Source organism: Oryzias latipes, chromosome 24 (genome assembly GCF_002234675.1).
Source record: "Oryzias latipes chromosome 24, ASM223467v1".
Lineage (NCBI taxonomy): Eukaryota > Metazoa > Chordata > Actinopteri > Beloniformes > Adrianichthyidae > Oryzias > Oryzias latipes.
The window spans coordinates 18,713,622-18,733,514 of record NC_019882.2 but is presented as its reverse complement, the minus strand read 5'-3'; the positions used below and the strand labels follow the sequence as shown (position 1 = coordinate 18,733,514).

At 40.5% G+C, this 19,893-nt stretch overlaps 1 protein-coding gene across 1 annotated transcript in view; it reads left to right on the top strand.

Moving 5' to 3' along the window:
- The window catches only part of map3k5 (mitogen-activated protein kinase kinase kinase 5), an 80,323-nt gene extending 63,499 nt beyond the window's left edge, over window positions 1-16,824 (top strand). Inside the window, exons 20-30 of the mRNA XM_023952698.1 lie at window positions 2,957-3,134; window positions 4,088-4,105; window positions 4,381-4,558; window positions 6,849-7,017; window positions 7,098-7,283; window positions 7,619-7,724; window positions 9,104-9,347; window positions 9,422-9,534; window positions 12,997-13,112; window positions 13,189-13,265; window positions 15,891-16,824. Coding sequence (XP_023808466.1) covers window positions 2,957-3,134; window positions 4,088-4,105; window positions 4,381-4,558; window positions 6,849-7,017; window positions 7,098-7,283; window positions 7,619-7,724; window positions 9,104-9,347; window positions 9,422-9,534; window positions 12,997-13,112; window positions 13,189-13,265; window positions 15,891-15,951 — 1,446 coding nt within the window. The 3' untranslated portion in view covers window positions 15,952-16,824. The remainder of the gene's footprint in view (window positions 1-2,956; window positions 3,135-4,087; window positions 4,106-4,380; window positions 4,559-6,848; window positions 7,018-7,097; window positions 7,284-7,618; window positions 7,725-9,103; window positions 9,348-9,421; window positions 9,535-12,996; window positions 13,113-13,188; window positions 13,266-15,890) is intronic.
- The last annotated feature ends 3,069 nt before the right edge of the window (window positions 16,825-19,893 follow it).

Genomic DNA, 19,893 nt, shown 5'->3' with positions numbered 1-19,893 from the left:
CCCAATAAAACTCTCACTTTACGTTGCCCCACCCAGTCACTTATTTCTTCTCACCTTTGAGGTGTCAACTATAACATTCGATATTGCCGTCCCACCTGAAGCTTTTATTCGGATTGTAGCACTGCCTCCATGTTTGGTGATCAGGTTGTTCTGACTCAACAAAAAAGCCGGGAGTCATAAATTCCTGAGCTCTCAACCTTCCTTTTATCAGGTAGCCTTGAAGTCTGACTCACAGGTGAGGCCTCCGTTTTGTATTCATTTCACGTTGTTGTCCCTGGGCTGTGAGTGTGTGAGAAGGCGGAGCCTCCGGTCTGCCCGATACCTGAAATGTGACCCATGGAACCTAAGAGATACAAACTGTTTTGGTTCAAACCGGGAGTCATAAAATGTATTCCTCTGCCAACATTAGATCAGCAGTCTTGTTGAAACCTTTTGTGTGTGTCGTTCATGTGTTTACTTATGTTGCTGCCGTAAACTCAGCTTATCCCACCTTTCATGTCCAGTTCCCTGCCTTGGATAAACATGCAGGTATCGTGCAGCAGCTTTGTGTGACGGAAGCCCCGCCCGCACAAACTCTCACTGCAGGTGTTTGAACACAAACATGCCGTTTGGTCTGAGCGAGCGAGTTTTTCCAGCGAGTTGGGAATTGAAAAAGCTTCGGGGCGTCGCTACAAGCAGAAATCCTGTGGATCAAATGTCAGTCAACATGGGAAAAGGACAGAAAGATCCAGTCTGGTCCTGTGTGGCCTTTGCTTTGTTGTGCTGACGTGTGGAGGCCTTTTTTCCCCTCCTGTTGCTGTGTGCTGAGTCATCTTTTGAAATGCACAGAACTTGTGACGTGCCCCACCTGTTGAAATATGCGCACTTATATGAGGAGCAAACTATCAAGTGTCACTGATAAAGAACATCTAATAAAAAATGATCAGTAGATAAAACAAAAGTAAGTTTTCATTGATTAGATATGAAGTTACTGGTATGTTGTTCTTTTGAGGGCTAACAAAATGGGAAAACTTTGTTTTCTGAAGCCTTAGTCACAACTAGCCATTAGATAGGGGCTGTTTGTGGGCATGCAGAGGGCCTGGAGGGCATATCAAAATTAGAATTTCGACTATTAGAACTTAAGAAATTAGAGTGTACTTTGTATGGGTCTCTTATGGAAACTGTTGTGTTACCTGCACACCCCGTGCATGCAGCATTTGTACACATTTGTCAGTAGGGGGCTAGAAGGGGGTCTCACTAATGCTAGAGTGTTCCAAAGAGTCATGCAGGTTTGTGTAACTTGCATTATCCTTGCAAATACTTCTCCATACACTTACCATGCATACGACAACTGTACCTTCCATTTTCATGACGTTGAGGTGGCCCCAACCCTTGTGCTATCTTAGATGACCCCACCCTTACATTGACGTGTTCTCCCTACCATGACAAAGGTGGATAAAGGTGGAAAGATTTCATGTAATCCATGGAGACCAGTGAAGATCACAAATCATTGAAGAAAAAAGGTTCAGCGCACTGTCTAGTGGGTCTAGATGACCCAACTCCCAACGTTAAAGTGCCTAGGATAACACTAGGTTAGGGGAACAACAAGACATACCTGCCCTCCCCTTTAGGCCCGGCTGCTTCTGTCTATGACCCTCTATAGGCCCGGACAACCCAAAAACCTGCAGCCCCCAAATGGGTCAATCCCTATACGGACCCATGTGATTAAGGCTTTATCAATCTCCTTTTCCAACATCTGCAAGATCGCTTGGTCACCTATGGATGGTTCTAGCATCCCATCATTCCTTCTGCTAACAAACTACAGTCTTTGTTGTTTTGCACGATTAACCAAAAGAATGAAAGTGTTCCTTTCAATGTGTCTCTTTGAGTCTTCGTTGGCACTTGCAGCGTTGTCTTTGCACGAGCTTTATCAGCGTGTGTGCTAACTGATGAGTCGTCTGACTGGCGTGATCTGCTTTATGATGTAGAACAAAGAAGTCTGACCTTCAGATCGCCACTACATTGTAGTAACTGCAGTTCTGTCCGCTGCATTGCGGACAGAACTGCAGTTACTACAATGTAGTGGCGATCTAAGCAGCTTTTGTTGACGACACAATGTTCCTTTTAAGGACTTTATTCCTCGTATCGTAAGGATAAGAGGAAAAAAATCTTAATGCAAGAACACATCAACAACACAACCCCAACAGAGCTATGTAAAACATGCAAATCCAAAATGCTAATCCTAATTCAAAAACAAACACATAAAGCCAACTTATAGAAGTTACAAGCTGTGCTTAGCATAACTTTTACAGACTAACAACGGCAATCCTGCACACTGCCAGTTGACGTAATTAACATTTCAGTTAGAGATGTCTGTTAGCTTTACCAGAGAAAAAACAGTTAAAGTACTTTCAAAAGAAATTCCAAGGCTCTGACCCACAAGTAAAAACAAAAAATAAAATACTGAAGAAAAGCTAATGTTTGACTTGTAATAAATCATTTTTTAACGATGATGATGAGTAAACCTAAAACGATAAAGACAATGATTTACCAAAGAAAAAAATCAATGCGTTAACAACGCAAATATTAAACGCAAAGCCTTTTGGGGGGATGAAAAAGAAACAGAACAAAAGGAGTTTGTGTGGCCTTGTTGACATGAAGAACAAAAAAGAATCTTTCCACAAAGATTACAGTCTCCACACGTTTCCATCTCAGCAATGATCTCATGCTGTTCCTGCCCTATACGGGTGATCACCGAGAGACATCTTAACACACAAAAACACCCTGATAGGATCCGCAGTCATGCCTGTGGAATGTCTCAGGCCAAAAACAGCAGCATTCCTCAGGATTACTGAGCAGAATTTCTGGCCATCTTCCAACAACTCCGAACTGAGCCGGGAAGTCCCGACTGAGCGATGTTGAGTCGAAAAAATGCTTCTCCCGAATTGATCTCTTACTGTTTGTGCTTCGCCTGCAGGTGGGGATGTTTAAGATCCACCCAGAGATCCCAGAGTCCATGTCCCTGGAGGCCAAGGCCTTCATCCTGCGCTGCTTTGAGCCCGATCCGGATCGCAGGGCCACAGCCTTTGATCTCCTTACCGATGAGTTCCTCACCGTCACCAGCCGCAGGAAGAAGAGCAAGAACAGCCTCACAGGTGGATGCTCCTCAACACCTCCAGATCTTTTTTTCTACACCACAGTTCATGCAGCAAGAAGGAAATCGCCCAATTATTTATTGTGATGGAAAACATAAAATCCTAATCAGCATGTTTCAATTAATCCTTAAAGTTCCACTCTGATCATCTTTTGATCCACAGTGATCTTTTAATTATAATTACGCCATTTTTACCCAAAATGAAAATAAAAACTGTGCTGTTTTCTGGGACATAGTTTCTGCAGAGCGGCAGGAGTTCATTAGAAATTAGAATTCATTAGAAACCTCTGAGTTGTAGATGGGACCATTGGTGTCGAGCAAACCCACCCCCATTGCTGAGAGCTCTTTGTTTACATTCTCTATCAGAGCTATCCAGCTGTACAGTTAAGATCCAGATTCCAGCTCAGACCAGGATAACAAAGACGTTCATGGATCCATTTGTCTGCAAGTGGATGTATCAGAATGGAGCAGAGCAGGGAGCTTGAGGCTTGCCGTAGCTTTCAATACCGCTGCTGATTCACAACAATTTGAATAAAGAAATACTCCGAAATTTAAATAATTTAATATACCGATATGTCCTCCATCACCACAAAAATGCCTCAAAAACCAAAACATTATCAGTTTTTAAGTCCATATTGCTATGTTTTAGAATAAATAAATACAGCATTAATTGTTACAATATAGAAGCTTTTGCAAAAAAAAACTATACAAATAGGACGTAATTAGTAAAATGAAAGGTTACATTTTAATGTTTTTTAATAGATTATTTTGTGATTTGAATTTTCTTTTCTATACTATATTTCATTATAGTCCCTAAATTGATTATAATTGCCTGAATTATTCCAGATTTGAGATATTCTTGTTACTTTTGTACATTGTTTTTGTTACCGGGCGGGCTTTCTTGGAAATGTTTTTCTTCCAGCTTGTCTAACACGTCTATCCCTCCCCTTACAGCTCAGTCCGCCGGGTCCGGTGAGTTTTTCTGCCTTCTACACTCATTTATCTCTGCTTGCTCTTTTTCGTAAACTGGCTGTCATTTTTTGAAAACAGCTGCCTGCTTTGCTAACGATGTGGGCCACAGTTTACATGTCTCCCTCACTGCAACTTAAAATAGATGTTACACAACCACATGCTCCCCTGCCACTGAAGTACGGCGGCTGGGAGTCGCCGCTAAATTCAAGTTGCATCACTTTTGATGAATTAGTTTTTCCACGCTGGAGCTCTAAACGGCTTCATGCCTGCTGCAGAGTACCTTCGCAGCATCTCCCTGCCTGTGCCGGTGGTGGTGGAGGACACCAGCAGCAGCAGCGAGTACGGCTCCGTCTCCCCTGACAACGACCTCAACAGCAACCCCTTCATCTTCAAGCCCAGCATCAAGTGCTACAGCGAGAAGGACGTCAAGGGACCTCGATCGCTCTTTCTCAGGTGCAGCAAGCTGGACGCTGTTTTTGTTTGTTTTTTCGGCGCAAAATGAGCCGCTTTGGATAACAGATCCATGAAAAACTGCTCTGTCGGCGGGAAAGAGTCGTCCCAAAGTTTGGGAATGTTTTAAAAGTTACACACATCAGGCTTTACTTAAGACATGAAAACACCTAAGAGTTGGTGTGAAAAAGTAACACAGGAAGTCCTTACAAGATCTGATGACAGAAGGTTTGGCAAATGTTTCATGGTCATCAAATCATTTTTCCCATCAATGTTCCTCCATAAGTCGTACATGAAGCAATATTTTAAAAATACTAGTAAATGTTCAGAGATAAATACCAGAAAAAAATCAAAATTTCTTTTAATAATAATTAAATAAAAAAACATTAGCTGTTCAAAGTCCCACTCCGATCATCCTTTGAATTAATGTAAAAGTATTCCCAGTGATCTTTTAGTTATCATTATGCCTATTTTAGCCAAAAATCAATCAACTTTTGTCGTTTTCTAGGTTAGTTAGTTTCTGCAGAGTGGCAGGAGTTCTTCAGAAATTTACCTCTGAGCTGTGAGGTGTTGGTGCAGAGCAACCCCACCCCTCTTCCCCTCACTGTTTCTGAGAGCTCATTGAGGGGAGTTCGTGACCCGCCCACTGTATGTTCTCGCACATATGAGCACTTTTTCAAACAGGAATGTCTGTCATCTGCTTCGGATTCACAAAGATTTGAATAAAAAATAACACATTTTCCACACTTCTAAAACGCTGAATTTCTTTTAAAAAATGACTGCACCTTATAATCTAAAGCACCGTATATATGGATTAATTCTGGAAGTTTTGTCTGATGTCGAAGTGATTTCAAGAAGTACAAGACGCCCTGTCAGAGTGTTTGGTTGGGTGTTACCGTCAATGTGCTGATGTGGCTAACATGTAGCGTTGTTGAAATTGTTTTCTGTGTATTACTAAAAAAAGTTGTTAGTTAGCGTTGTCACAGTAATAACATTTGCTTTACTGTTTTCAGTCTGTTTTTTTTATGAGTTGCAACAAGGTTGAGAGATACAGGGATTGTAAAAACTAACCCAGCTAACATGCTCCTAGCATAGCTAACATGTAGCGTGCTACAAGCAAGCTCTAGGCGATGTCCGACTTCCCACCCTACTCCCTACTCGAGTCTCTATGGATTTTAAAAGCTATTGGGACACCATGGTCACTACTTTGTTTTTGTTTTTAATCGGTGAATATGACATCATCGATTTCACAAAGTTATAATCTATTAGATATGAGAGTTTTGCAACAATCATTTATGAATCCACTGTCTTCTGAAGAGGAAAACGTTGATATTTTATTTAAAAATGAAATTAAATACATTTTTGGGGCAAAAATTGTTCAGAAGCAATGCATTGTGGTCTATCTTCACCGATCTAGTGAGCACTGATGCACACTGGTTTTTCGCAGAGACTTCTGGGAAATTTCAAGGGCACTGGATTTTAGAATCGCAGAGTCGGGCATCACTACAAAATGGCGAACGCACCATATAGTGCACTATGTAGGGGTTAGGTTACACAGAGTTACTGTGATTGCAGCTAACAAAGGTATAAAACATGTTAAAAAACACTTTTTTCATTGGAGTGGGTCTTCAGAGAAATCTGTAAATAATATGCTATAGTTAATTAATAAGTAATAATAAACAATTATATTGTTTATTGCATTAAATCTTATTTTCTAGGGTTTGCAACACTTCATTCGCCTCCATTTAACCCAAACTTTGTTTTGTGTTCTGTTCTTGAATCTGTTATAAAAAATAAATGTATTCAATTCAAAAGTTAATGTTGCATTAAAAGATAAACGAATACCTAAATAATGACTTTTCATTATAAACCAATAAATAATGAGGTCAGTAATGACGGTACATCCATCACCTGACTTTAGTGATGACCTGACAGTTTCTGATAAAATAAAATGTGACAGACAGGTAGTGAAGGACAGTAATCTGATTACTGCAGATATAACTCAAACTGACGGATAAATAAAACAAATACTGAAAGATGTTTTAAAATGAAGAAAATATAAAAGATGATTATAAATAAAACATTAAGGATCCAAATGCCTTTGACGCAAAATAAATGCATCCACATTGACAAACATTTGATTTAAATGAAAAAATGGATTCCTAATGTGTGAATATTTCCAGATGATTTTTGATCAAACAATAACCCCCATCCCTTTTTTTTTTTATTTGTCTCCCAACATGAATGGCTTATTGAAGCTAAATTAAAGGTGCTTGCTCTTTTTTCCCACCAGCATTCCGGTGGAAAACTTTGAGGACCACAGCGCTCCTCCTTCTCCGGATGAGAAGGACTCTGGCTTCTTCATGCTTCGGAAGGATAGCGAGAGGCGAGCGACGCTGCACCGCATCATGACTGAGGACCAGGACAAAGTAGTGGCGAACCTGATGGAGGCGCTAGGGCAGGTCAGGGAGGGGGCTTCTCTTCCAGCCTCCGAGCTGATGGCAGGAGCAGCTTCCCTCATCATTCCTTCTCTCCTCTGCAGGGCTGTGAGGAGCTGAAGCTGAAACCTCAGCACGTCTCCACCCTGGTGTCCAGTTTGGCTGACTTTGTTCGCATGGCGGACCGGAAGATTATCGCTAACACCCTGTCCGTGCTGAAGCTGGACCTGGACTTCGACAGCGCCGCCATCAGTCAGCTGCAAGTGGCACTCTTCAGCTTCCAAGATGCTGTAAGTTTGCCAACAGAGACTTTTAGTCAAACACCTCAAAACCCGTCGCATCACAACAAATTAGGAGAAACGCCAGGGTTGCATCGCTGCTATGCAGCCTGGTCACATAACTTCCTGTCTGTCTAACATCCCCAAAAGCCTCCTGAAAGAGGAGATCCTCTACGCCTCCACCGCCTCACAAGTGCAGCAGAAAGCGGAGGCTTTCATGTTCATGTTACATAATCCTAGATGTCATCTCTGGCGCCTCCTTTTGGCCGTCTGTGAGCTCAGAGTGGAGGAACATGTCAGGTAAACTGCAGAAACGGATGCTTCTCAACGTCCACGTCTGTGTTCAGGTGAACAAAGTGCTGAGAAACCACAACATCAAGCCTCACTGGATGTTCGCTCTCGACAACATCATCCGCAAGGCGGTGCAGACGGCCATCACCATCCTGGTGCCAGGTATGTCTGATGAGTCGAGCAGAAAAACCTTCAGTCCAGCAAACTATCTCTTCACTTTTTACAGTATTTCAGAGCTTCAATCCTTTATTCAGTCATGAATGGGGGAAAATGCTGCGAATCTGCTTTTTGCCTACTAAAGTTCTTTTTATTTGAGCTAATCAGTTATATATAAATATATATATATATATATATTTTTTTTTTTTAAATTATTTTTTATTATTATTATATATATATTGTTGGACAAGGGGATTAATATTCCTGCAGATGATAATTAATCAGGATACGAGGACTTCAAAGATTTAACTAACCAGGTTGCGTCAAAATAAAAGCACTCCTAACAAAAACCTTCTAGCCCATGAAAACCAAAGATGTTACCTAAATAACACACCATCTTTGATCTCCCGTAACTCTCCAACCCACGTGAATCAGCTGATTCTGACGTGGAGAGAAGTGTTTTTTGTATGAAAGCCGCTTTTCTCGATTTACGTTGATCGCGTAAAAGGATAAAGAGTTATGGGAGGCTGAAGTTCTTTGTTTTTTGCTTAAATGATAGCATCAGTAAAACAATTAACTAAAGAGGAGTACTTTGATTCGGGCAAACGCAAAAGTGAAGTTAAATTCGTAAAATTCCATGTGAATTTGTCGTGCCTCCACTGTCCAAAAAGGTCAGACCAAAGAGTGAAGATGGATTTGATTTGATTTGATTTGATTTGATTTGATTTGAAATGGTTTATTTCAAGCAATCAAATAACAATAATACACAAAACAATGCAATCATCAGTTATACATTCATTAAAGATGTATCAAACTTAGGATAATTAGACATAATAATAAATATTGCTTGAAAGGGAGTGGAAGGAAGCGAATTTATATAATCCCACCCCTGTTCTACCGTAAACCATTATATTACATGATTTATCATTATCCGGTTCATAACTTTTATCAGACAGAATTAAGAATCCTGAAGTATCAATAAAGCACATGACAAAGATCAAATACTTAAATTATTATGTAAAAATAACAATATCAGAAATCAGCATGGCAAATGCAGATCAGTTATCTAAAATATTTGCAGATTATGTTAATTATAAAGGTCATGTATGTGATTAAAAAATAATTCAATAAAATAGACGTAACACTGTTTCAAAAATCTTCATAGCAAAAATTGATCAAGTATCAAGAGTTATAATATGTGCAAAATTATGTTACATTAGGAAAAATCATGAATCTAATTAGGAGTTAGGAGGAATTCCTTTAGGAAAATGTATTTCAGACTGAAGTGTGCTGCACCAGAGTACCAGGGCAGCTCAAGCACCACGCTGAAATGCTCCGGCGTTTTCCTGTGCCGGCCGCCCACTCACATGACCATCTGTGCTCAGAGCTGCGGCCTCACTTCAGCCTGGCGTCAGAGAGCGACCACGCCGATCAGGATGACCTCGATGACGATGTAGAGCCGGGCAGAAACTCCACCCACCAGAGCCGGGCGCCTGCTGTCGCCGCCCGCGATGACACGGTGGCGACGTCGGGCGTCAGCACGCTCAGCTCCACGGTCTCCCACGAATCCCACAATGCACAGCGCTCTGTGAGCATGGAGCTGGGCCGGATGAAGCTGGAGACTAACAGGTAGGCCAGAGCACCGCCTCTCGCATCCATCTCACTGGCGTCATTCTCAAGCTCCTCCCCCCTGATGAATCCAGGCTGCTGGAAGAGCTTCTGGAGAAGGAGAGAGAGTATCAGGCTATCCTGCAGCAAGTGCTGGAGGAGCGAGAGGAGGAGATCAGACTAATGAGACTGAGATCTGCGCCTGCAGGTCAGCACCTTTTACTAAACACTTCCTGTCCCTTTTTCTCTGTGCACCAAAAGGTTTTGTCCATAACCTTCAAAACAGGTGTTGCAAATTTTCCTGTGATCTTTTTTTGGGATTAAAAGAAACGAATGAAGCAGCTGTGATGATGAACTTTTAGTTGAAGGGAAATTCAGTGATTCAGTTATAGACCCCCTCCAAAGAAAATTGTGTTTTTGGTGCTTTTAGCATGTTCTTGTTGCATTTTTACAGACAATTAAGCTCTTAACTGTGTTTATTTTATTTAAATCTTTGTGAATCAGGAGGAGAGGAAAAAATACGGATGGAAAAAGCTTACTCTATTTGTGACGTAGAAAATATGCTGGGCGGGTCACAAACTTCCTGCATCCACTTGCAGACTATTACATCCATGAACAACTTTGTTTTCCTCGTCTGAGCTGGAATCTGGATCTAAACTGTACTGCTGGCTCTAATATTGCTCGCCATATTTCCAGTAACAGTAAAGTTAGCTTGGGAATGTTAGGGGCTGTAAGCTAGCAGTAGAGCATGTAAATAGATGGGAAGTGGGGGTGGGCTTACTAACAGTCGTAACACTAACAGTCCACAACTCAGAGATGAATTTGTACTGAACTCCAGCCACTCTCCAGAAACTTAGTTCTAAAAAATGATACAGGATTCTTGACTTTGGCTAAAAATAACATAATCACATTAATTAAATAAGGGTTAATAGCCGACGAAGCATGCATTATCACTTTTTAACGCACGCCGTGGAAGCCTTCGCATCGGACTGTTGCTTCCGCGAAGTGCGTTAAAAAGTTATAATGCACACTCTGAGGGCCATTAACCCGCTTATACCATTATCACTTACTAACAGTGATGAAAGTCTTCCGGGAATTCCCGGAAATCCGAGTTTTTGAGCAAACCGAACGTACTTTCCGGGAAATAAAGACCTGATCTCTACGGACAAATCGCTTTCCGGATTAAAAAATGGTCTGAAATCAGCTAATTTTAGCTTTATTTTCTATATTTCTCCGCAGATCGCTTCCTCTATGGTCGTGGCCATCTCTCGTCTTCCCGGCCTAATTGACCAATGACGGGACGTTTTAGTTGCTTTCGGATGCGTCGACGGGTCTGATTGGCTCTGTCTGCACCACGTGGTTAGCGTGACTCGCTTCCCTAGAGACCAAAACTGGCGGACCCACGCTAAACTTTCACAAACACATCTGAAGAGTTTGCGATCAAATTTGTGTTAAAATAATGGCAGGCATCGTCATTATTGAGCGTGGTCACGACCTCAGTTGTGAGAAGACGATAAAAAACAAATTGAAGTGGTCTTGGCTGGAAAAAAAAGATTTTTAAGGTAGTGTAGGTCAAATACTTTTTTGTGTAAAATAATCTCAAAACCACATTTTGAAATAATTTCAATTTTAGTTTTGAGTTTCAGTTTTTATTTTGAATACATTTCTTTATCTAATTTATTTGTATTTCCTAATTACCATGATTTAGTTCAGTATAGTTGACATTAATTATAAGTATTTGATGGTTTGGACCCGCACTCCCTTAAAAAATAATGTTTACAATGTTTAGTTTAGTTTGTATGTTTGTTTTGATATTTCCCAGATTACTTAGTATTGGTGTTAAAGAATTGATGTATTATGTTATAGAATTATAGTTTAAAGCAGATCCCATATTTTGATGTAATTATAGTTTGAGAAAACAGTGCAAGTGGATGTTGTACATCAGTCATTTCTAAAGCAGAAATAATGTATAAATAACTGAGGTATTTTCATAGAATATCATAGTTACTGGTGTTCTTTTTGCCATTTGGGGCTTTGATGTTACTATATTTTAGCAATTGTATGTTTTGCAGCTTTAAGGAAAAGCGTAGATTGTAGGATTGTGTTACTTTGAGCAATTTTCCAAATTCTTTTTTAGGACCAGCAAGTCCTTAATGGAGAGTCAAACTAGGGGTTTGAATGACAAATCATGATGCTCCAATTAGTCTTAGTTTCTTGATAAAGAAGTGAATAACTAGTTGCCAGAATGCACCAGAATGCATCTAAGACCACGTATTTTTCCAAAATTTCGCTCTGTGCCCGCCATATCGCTCAAAGAAAAGTTCAGGGATTTTTTCCTTGCCTGACTTTCATCACTGTACTAAAGAAATAAATAGCAACCAGTATTTAGTCCTTAATTTTTGTTTTGTTTTCCAATTTGGATCACTTTTCTCACAAAAAGCGAACCGCACCACGTGACAAATAGTCTGCGTCGCGCCACACCACCGCTGCAGTCAAGATTCGGCGATATATATATGTGCTGATCTTTCCAAGAGGTTGAATAAAGCATCAGTTCAGAGAAAAAGTTCTGCTCTTACCGCTTGTTTTTATCCAAATGATGAAGCAAAAGCTTGTTTTAAAGAAGCCAGCGGAGTGATACAAAACATTTAGGCTAGGTGACCGGAACTTCTTTTTTCACCGTTCGGTTATCCTGTGGTATATCACTTTTTAATGCACACCCAGCAGCCAATCAGAATCGAGTATTCACCCGGACTGTGGAAAAAACGACCAATAAGTCACCTGAAGTGAAATGATGGAATAGAGCTTAATGTCTGAAGGACTAAAACATGACTGACGTATAGAAGTATTTCTAAAGTTAGACATTTAGACATTAAAATACTGGCATTTTGAAATGACTTTCTATCATTGGAAATCATTCATATTATTCTAATTTTTTTTTTTTACTTCCAAAATATGACTTTAAAAAGCTCTTTATCATCTAAAAAACCAGACATGAAAAAAAGGGTGTTTTTATTTTCTAACCCAGAAAAACATAACTGTTAATAGTGATTATCTTCATAAAGGTTTGGGTAAACATTGTCTTAAACACTGTGAACAATCAAAAGTTTAGACTGAAAAGTTCACGGTTTTTGGTATTAGCTTGAGGAAAAGTGAACATAGGGAAATGGTGGAGATTTCCAGGTCAAACATTTCATCAGGGCTTAGTTAAAAACTGTGGGTGAGTGAAGCCAAATGTATCCAAACAAAAACCGTGGCAAGATGGCCACTAAAACAACCGTTTTGTGTTCACCTTTGATTTCAAAAAATGAACAAGAAGCCAAATAAAAGTCGATAGAGTTCGGTTGTCATGGACATGAAATCCGGTCTGAATATGTCTTTAAGTTTGTTTAACCCCCGATGCCTGGTCCATATGCAAACTGAGCTTTAAAGGGTTAAAGGTGAACATTAAAGTAAATTGGAATGAAAAAAAACTGAATTCCTTCACCAATAAAAAACATTAAAGAGAGATAATTCCGGAACCGTTTAACCCCAGAGATGTCGCCGTGTCCCCTTAATAACTAGTTTTTTGAATAAACATAACTTAACGTATGGTATAGCGCTCCCCCCCCCGTGTGAACATTTGATGAAAAGCTCATTGCGCTGACCGAGTCTCCTTATCCACTTCTGTCAGGAACCACAGTGGACGTCCAGCAGGAGCTCAGGAGTCAGCGCGCCGACAGTCGCGAAGACCCGGAGCTGAGCAGCTGGCTGAGGCTCTGCGGCCTGGAGCAGGACGCCATAGACGCGGTGAGGCCCTGCCGCAGCGCGCAACACCTTCCTTTGGGTTTGAACTAAGCAGAATCAACTCCTGCAATTTATCCAGATACTGAACGAGGAGTTTACGCTGAACAACATGCTCTACGATGTAACGAGGGACGATCTGAAGAGCCTCAACCTGAGGTAACACACCCACTTTTTTATGTTTTTAGTCTCACTTCTGCATCCAGACTCAAACACAGAAAAATGCAGAAGAGAAGCTGCAAGAGTTGTTTCATAACACTTTATGCTGCGGTGTTTTTCCAATTTGTAAACTGATTTCATGAGTTCAGATTGAAAATATCTGTCATTTATTTAAAGAAAAACTCTAAAACTCTAAAACAGAATCACCAAAGAACAGTAATAATTTAGAGTTTGTCGCCACCCAGTGGTCAGTCAGCAGCAAATGCTGTGCTAGGAAATGTTATAGTGAACAAATACGTCTGTTGGAGCAGTTTTCTTTTTAAATGGCACAATTTTTGAGAAAAATGTCAGTTTAAAAAAAAGTGCTCATTTGTCATGAAATATCATCGATTTCATCCGGTATATAAACCCCCAAAAAAAGGTCTTGCAGCAAGGAAAATATTTCATCTGCAATTAATCAGCATTTGTAACAGATAACTTCTAGGCTATCCTTGTCTGCACAAAATGTGAAAAACAAAATGTTTTTGGTATACTTCTGGGAAAAAAATCAGCAAGAATGTCAACAACAAAAAACTAAACTGTAACTATGTGTATTTCTGATATTACCTTGTCAAAGTTGTAGATCAACTTGCCTCTGCAACACCACCCCCTAGTGGTTGATCAGTAAACTACAGATTCCTAGTTAACCCTTCACAGCATGACTTTTTGACAGCTTCAACACTATTCTGACATTTTAACGCCTTACTAACGTAAAGTGTTGCATAGCGGGGGCAAAGCTGCTTTTCTCTGTTTCAGAATCAGCTAAAGTTACGTTTATTGTGTAAACAGTTGAAGAGTTACGGTAGAATGTCAACACTAGAGCTGAAGCTCCAGTGATAGTAATCTGAAAATAACAGAGGAAAAGAGGAAAAGAATGCAGTGAAACGAGTTAAAAGATTAAAACTAAAATCTCGTGCATTCTTATGTTTTCTTTCGTTTTTTGCATATATTTCCCCCTAGTGGATATTTAAGATAAGATGAGATAAACTTTATTCATCCCACAATGGGGAAATTATTTTATCTCAAGCAGCAAAAATAGACATTCAGAAGTACAAACAGAAAATAACTTAATAAAAATATGCAGCAGAATCAACTGTAGAAGGATAAAAAAACAACGACAACAACAGTTTACAAAATAAATAGAATGAATGAAAAAACAAAACACCTGTGGGACCGTAGTGTTTCACTGTAACACGGTGTTGGACAGTCTGATGGCTGTGGGGAGGAATGACCTGCAGTAGCTCCTTCTTGCACGTTGGATGCAACAGTCTGGTGCTGAAGAAGGTGGTCAGCGCCTCCACAGTTTGGTGCAGGGGGTGGGAGGGGGTATCCATGATGGATGTTAGCTTAGCTAACATGTTAGCTTAGCTAACATCCTCTTGTCCCCCACCTCCTCCATGGACTCCAGTGTGCAGCCCAGGACAGAGCCGGCCTTCTTAACCAGTTTGTTAAGCCTCCTCCTGTCTCTGTCTGCACTGCCCCCCGCCCAGCACACAACTCCATAAAGGACCACTGAGGCCACCACAGTGTCGTAAAAGGTCCTCAGCAGCTGTCTGCACACGCCAAACGACCTCAGTCTCCTCAGCAGGTGAAGGCGACTCTGGCCCCTCCTGTACAGAGCATCCGTGTTGTTGGACCAGTCAAGTCTGTTGTTCAGGTGAACACCCAGATATTTAAATGTGTCCACGACCTCAATGTCTGAACCCTGGATGTCCACCAGTGACTGTGGTGGCGAGGACCTCCTGAAGTCCAGGATCAGCTCCTTTGTCTTGCTGGTGTTAAGCAGCAGGTGGTTATTTTCACACCAGCCAACAGAGTCAGAGATGACCCCCCTGAAACGCAGCCCACAATGGCACTGTCCTCTGAGAACTTCTGCAGATGACCGTGGTGGGAGACGTATTTAAAGTCTGATGTGTACAGGGTGAACAGGAATGGGGAGAGCACAGTCCCTTGAGGTGCCCCCGTGCTGCAGACCACCACATCAGACACACAGTCATGCAGCCTCACAAACTGTGGTCTGTCTGTGAGGTAGTTGATGGTCCAAGCAGCCAGATGTTGGTCACACCTGCAACTTCCAGCTTCCTCCTCAGCAGTGATGGCTGGATGGTGTTAAAGGCACTGGAGGAATCAAAAAACATGACTCTCACAGTGCTCCCAGGGGTCTCCAGGTGAGACAGGGCCCGATGCTGCAGGTAGATGATGGCGTCATCCACCCCGATGCCTGGTCGATATGCAAACTGCAGCAGGTCCAGTGCTGAGCTCACCTGAGTGCGGAGATGGCTGAGGATGATCCTCTCCATGGCCTTCATTCATTTTGATGTGTATGTGCTAAACAAGGATATTTTCATCATCTGCCTCTTCTTAAAAATGCTAAATAAAAACATTCGTGTGCTAAAAAGTCAAAGACAAACTAATTTTATGCTGTTTCCACTAAATAAACAACTAAATGCAACATAAAGTTGTGATTTTTCATTCTTATTCTTATTTACACTTTTTGGTTATAAATAAAGCTTTCTTTTGATCAGATCTGTAATATGGTGCTGTCAATAAAGTTTTATGTCCCGCGTGAACCTGCTTTGTCTGCAGAGGAGGAGTCCTGTGTAAACTCTGGAAGGCCATCAGCGACCACAGACAGAAACCAGCCTGATGCCTTAAATGGAAAAAGCCCGCAGAGACGCCGACGTCCCAGCATTCCCTCCTTACCTCAGTATTTATAGGAGCCAGAGTTTGGGTTTTTAGCACAAAATGACCTTTTCTGCAGTGAATTGATGAATCTCGATCCCTTTGAAAAACAAAAGGATGACTAAGAAGTGCCACTCGCTCAAATTCAACACGAAAGCTTTAGTTACAGGTGTGCCTAAAATGCCATTTGATAGAAACAGGAAATAATAAACTCCTAAAAAATAGTCTGAAAGTAGAAATCTGTTTCTGTCTTTACCAAATGTGATGTTTACAGAAATACTGATCATTTTCTAAAGAAAAAAAAAAGCCTGAGATACAAAAAAAACTACACTTGACTTTGAGCTTTTTATGACAGAATATTATCACTACTTTATTTAAATGTTTATAGTTTAACTATTGAATTTTGTCTGCGCATGGCCTCCGCAAACTGAAACTTATTTAAATTTCTTTTGGGTTTATTTTTTTTTCACATTTTCTCTGACAAATAAATCAAAAAGTTTTATTTCTAATATTTGCTGTAAATATTGTGATATAAGAATCTATGTGAATAAAATATGTCATATATAGAGGGCACTGCGGGCTTAGAGCATAGACGACATGCGGACCAAGTTTGTTTATTTTTAGTGCCGCATATGATAGAAAATATCACCCTAAATGATTTAACATCCTCTGTTTTTATTGTTTATTCGGCCAACAAGAATAAAAAAAAAACATTTTCACACAAATTACCTTTTTTAATCATGTCAAAAATGTGGGGATGTAATTATTAACATTGTGTTTGTTTGTTTTGTATCCTAAAAATTGATTTGTGTGTTAAAATAAAAAAGACTAATCTTAACGATGTGAAAGAAAATGTCTCCACGTTTCTGTTCACCTCATAGATCTTTAGATCCTTCAGAAGTGAGGTGGATCCATTTCCTCTGATCCATTGTGAAAGCTGATCTGAACTCTGGTACGGATGAAACTCATGAACCCGGGTTTATTTGGGGCCGGTTTGCACACATTCTTCCATCGGTTTGAATCCTTTATTCCAGAGGAATTTAGGACCCTGAACTTTATTGATTTGTATGGCGCCTTTTATTTTGGTTAAAAACACAAAGCGCTTAACATAAAAGCAGAGAAAATAGTCATAAAATATGAAAATGATTTAAAACAGAAAACACAGGACAATGGCACACAGATGGGACCCCACCCCCACCCACCCAGTTCCCCCAGTAGAACCCTGAACAAAAACGAAGAACTGCAGCTTAAAGAAAAGGTCTGCCTCTCAAATCTTCACTCCCCTTAAATGTCCTTAAATAGAGTTACTTTCTAAATTCAAGCTGCAAAAACCAAATCTGCAAAGTCTTTATCTTTTATGGCTGTAAACTCCTCACTACATACTTCTGCACTTTTCTCACATGAACATTTTCCTGCTTTTCTCTGTCGTTTAACTTCTCAAAGTTCAAACCCTCATAGAAAAATAAGTCCAGTAATATAGAATGAAAACAAAGATCTGATCACGATTTTATACCGACTTCAAACTAAAGGTTTAGCTAAAAGTTTGCACAACTTAACAGGTCAATTATAACTGAGTTTGTGGCTTTCTGTTCACAAACAGATTTCTCCTTTTTTCACTTTTTCTGAGTCGTAGAAACTATATTCAATAATTGTGCTGGTTTGACTTTCTCAGATTAATCCTTATTTTTTTAATTCAAATAATTATGTAGCTAATGCGTTAGCAAACATTTCCAGACGTGTTCAACCCTTTCTCACGATTCCAGTGTGTAATAATATCACAAATTGTTGCAAACAATTGACGCTATCAACATTATCTATGAACAAATGTGTTTTTATTTTCCCCAGACTTGCATAAACCGTTAAACATTTTAGCACATCTTTGGGTAAAAGATGTCCAAAAGTACTTCCAGATGTAGTTGTAGGAGTTTTCAGAGTCTGACGTTGGGCTGGTTGGCTCACAGTATCAGGAACATCACCTCTTTGCTTCTTCCGGACGTCTGACAAAAGATCCTCATGGTGTCAGTGTAGTTCTCCCACTCAGGTGAATATGCTCAATAAGTGTTTAGCTATGCACAAATACATGTTTAGGAAGTCTTTAAAGACCAAGAAAGCAACTTTCCAGAGTTGTAACCCACAACCATCTCTAGGGTTAACAGAGAACGGTCTGAAAAAGAGAAAATATCCACTGAGCAGCAATTCTGTGGGTGGAAATGCCTTGTTGATGCCAGAGGTCAGAGGAGAATAACCAGACTGGTTCCAGCTGATAGAAGGACAACAGGAACTCAAAGAACCACTGGTTCCAACTACGGTCTGTAGAAGAACACACAACACGTCCAACCTTGATGCAGATGGACTACAGCAGCAGAAGATCACACCGGGTGTCACACCTGTCAGCTAAGAACAGGAAGTGTGTGAAGATGATGTGTTTAAATGGTTTTATTATCAGTCACTTTGAACTCAGATGGTGAATAATATCTAATAAACAATAAACCACTTTCTTCAACAGATACGCCCGGAGAATTCAAATTAAAAAAAAGGCTTCCGGTACTTCAATTTTTACGTTTTCCAGAACTCACCGCTCCCTCTATTTTTCAAATAAAGAGAAGTCAAACAAAGTCAAAAGATTTTTTCTATTTTCAAAAAAGCTGAGCACAACATAGAAAAGGCTTTTTAAAAGCAAGTTTTTTCCAAAGAAAAAAACCTTTTTTTTAACGTAACTAAACTTGACTAAATCTTGTCCTTCCTTCTTTTCCTCACTCTCAATGGAGTCAACTCCAGCCTGCTCACAGTCCTCCTCCAGAGCTGCCATGTCCTCTCCGTCCCTTCTCCACAGTGAAGGAAGGCACGCTCGGCGGACATAAAGTCAAATGTTCAGCCGAGCCCAGGCCTCTGCAGCAGCAGTGGTGTTGCTCAGCATGCACACCGCCCTCTGGATCTTGGTCATGTCTCCACCAGCAGCTACAGCAAATTTAGAATCCAAACCCCCCAATTGGGCAGTTGGCCATTCTGGCAACACTTACGTTTGGCAAGGTAGCTGACGCATTGCATGATGGGATTTGTGGTTATTTGTAGTGAAGGTCAACAAACACATTGGACCTGTTGTAAGAACTAGCAGCTCAAGGAATTGTGGGATACCAATCCCTTTGCCTGTCTGGGTGGATTGGGGTTAAAGTGTGGGTTTATGTCTGTGTTTTGTTGTCTGGCCGTTTCATTCTGCTTTGCTCTCAGTTATTTCATTTATTGTTATGTGTATTTCTTTCTGCACCATGACTGAGAGAGACGGAGAGGATGATTACCCCCCCCCCCCCCCCCCCATCTATAATGTGGTGATAAATTTATCGTTATTATAGGGATTTTGTGGGGATGGGAGCCGGTTTAGCTCGTGCTGGTTTGCGGCGCCTTCCGTCCGTAAAACCAGGGTTCGACTCCGGGCTGCTCCCTGTTCCCTTCTCTACCTCTGTGCCGGTCCCAAGCCCGGTTGCTTTGAGAGGGTTGCGTCAGGAAGGGCATCCGGCGTAAAACATTGCCAAATTTACCATGCGGCTCGTTCGCTGTGGCGACCCCTGATGGGAAAAGCCGAAAGAGAAACAACATAGGGATTTTGTGGGTCAGTTCTTTTCAAGAAACCATGCATTAAACTGACTTATTTGGTTCATTTTATGTTTATTAACCTTAAAGAAGCAAACTTAGAGTTTATTTATAATCAATGAAATAATCAATGAGAGGATAGATGGGCTGGATCAGAATAAGAATAAGAGCTGGATCAGAATAAGTGAAAATCACATTTAATACCAATAATTGAGTTGAAATTATTTTGGATTTGATTTCATTTGATTAAAGTGTCATGCCAATGTGCCCAGCTCGCACGGGCTTTATGACACTGAAAGACAAAATACAGAAAAAAAAA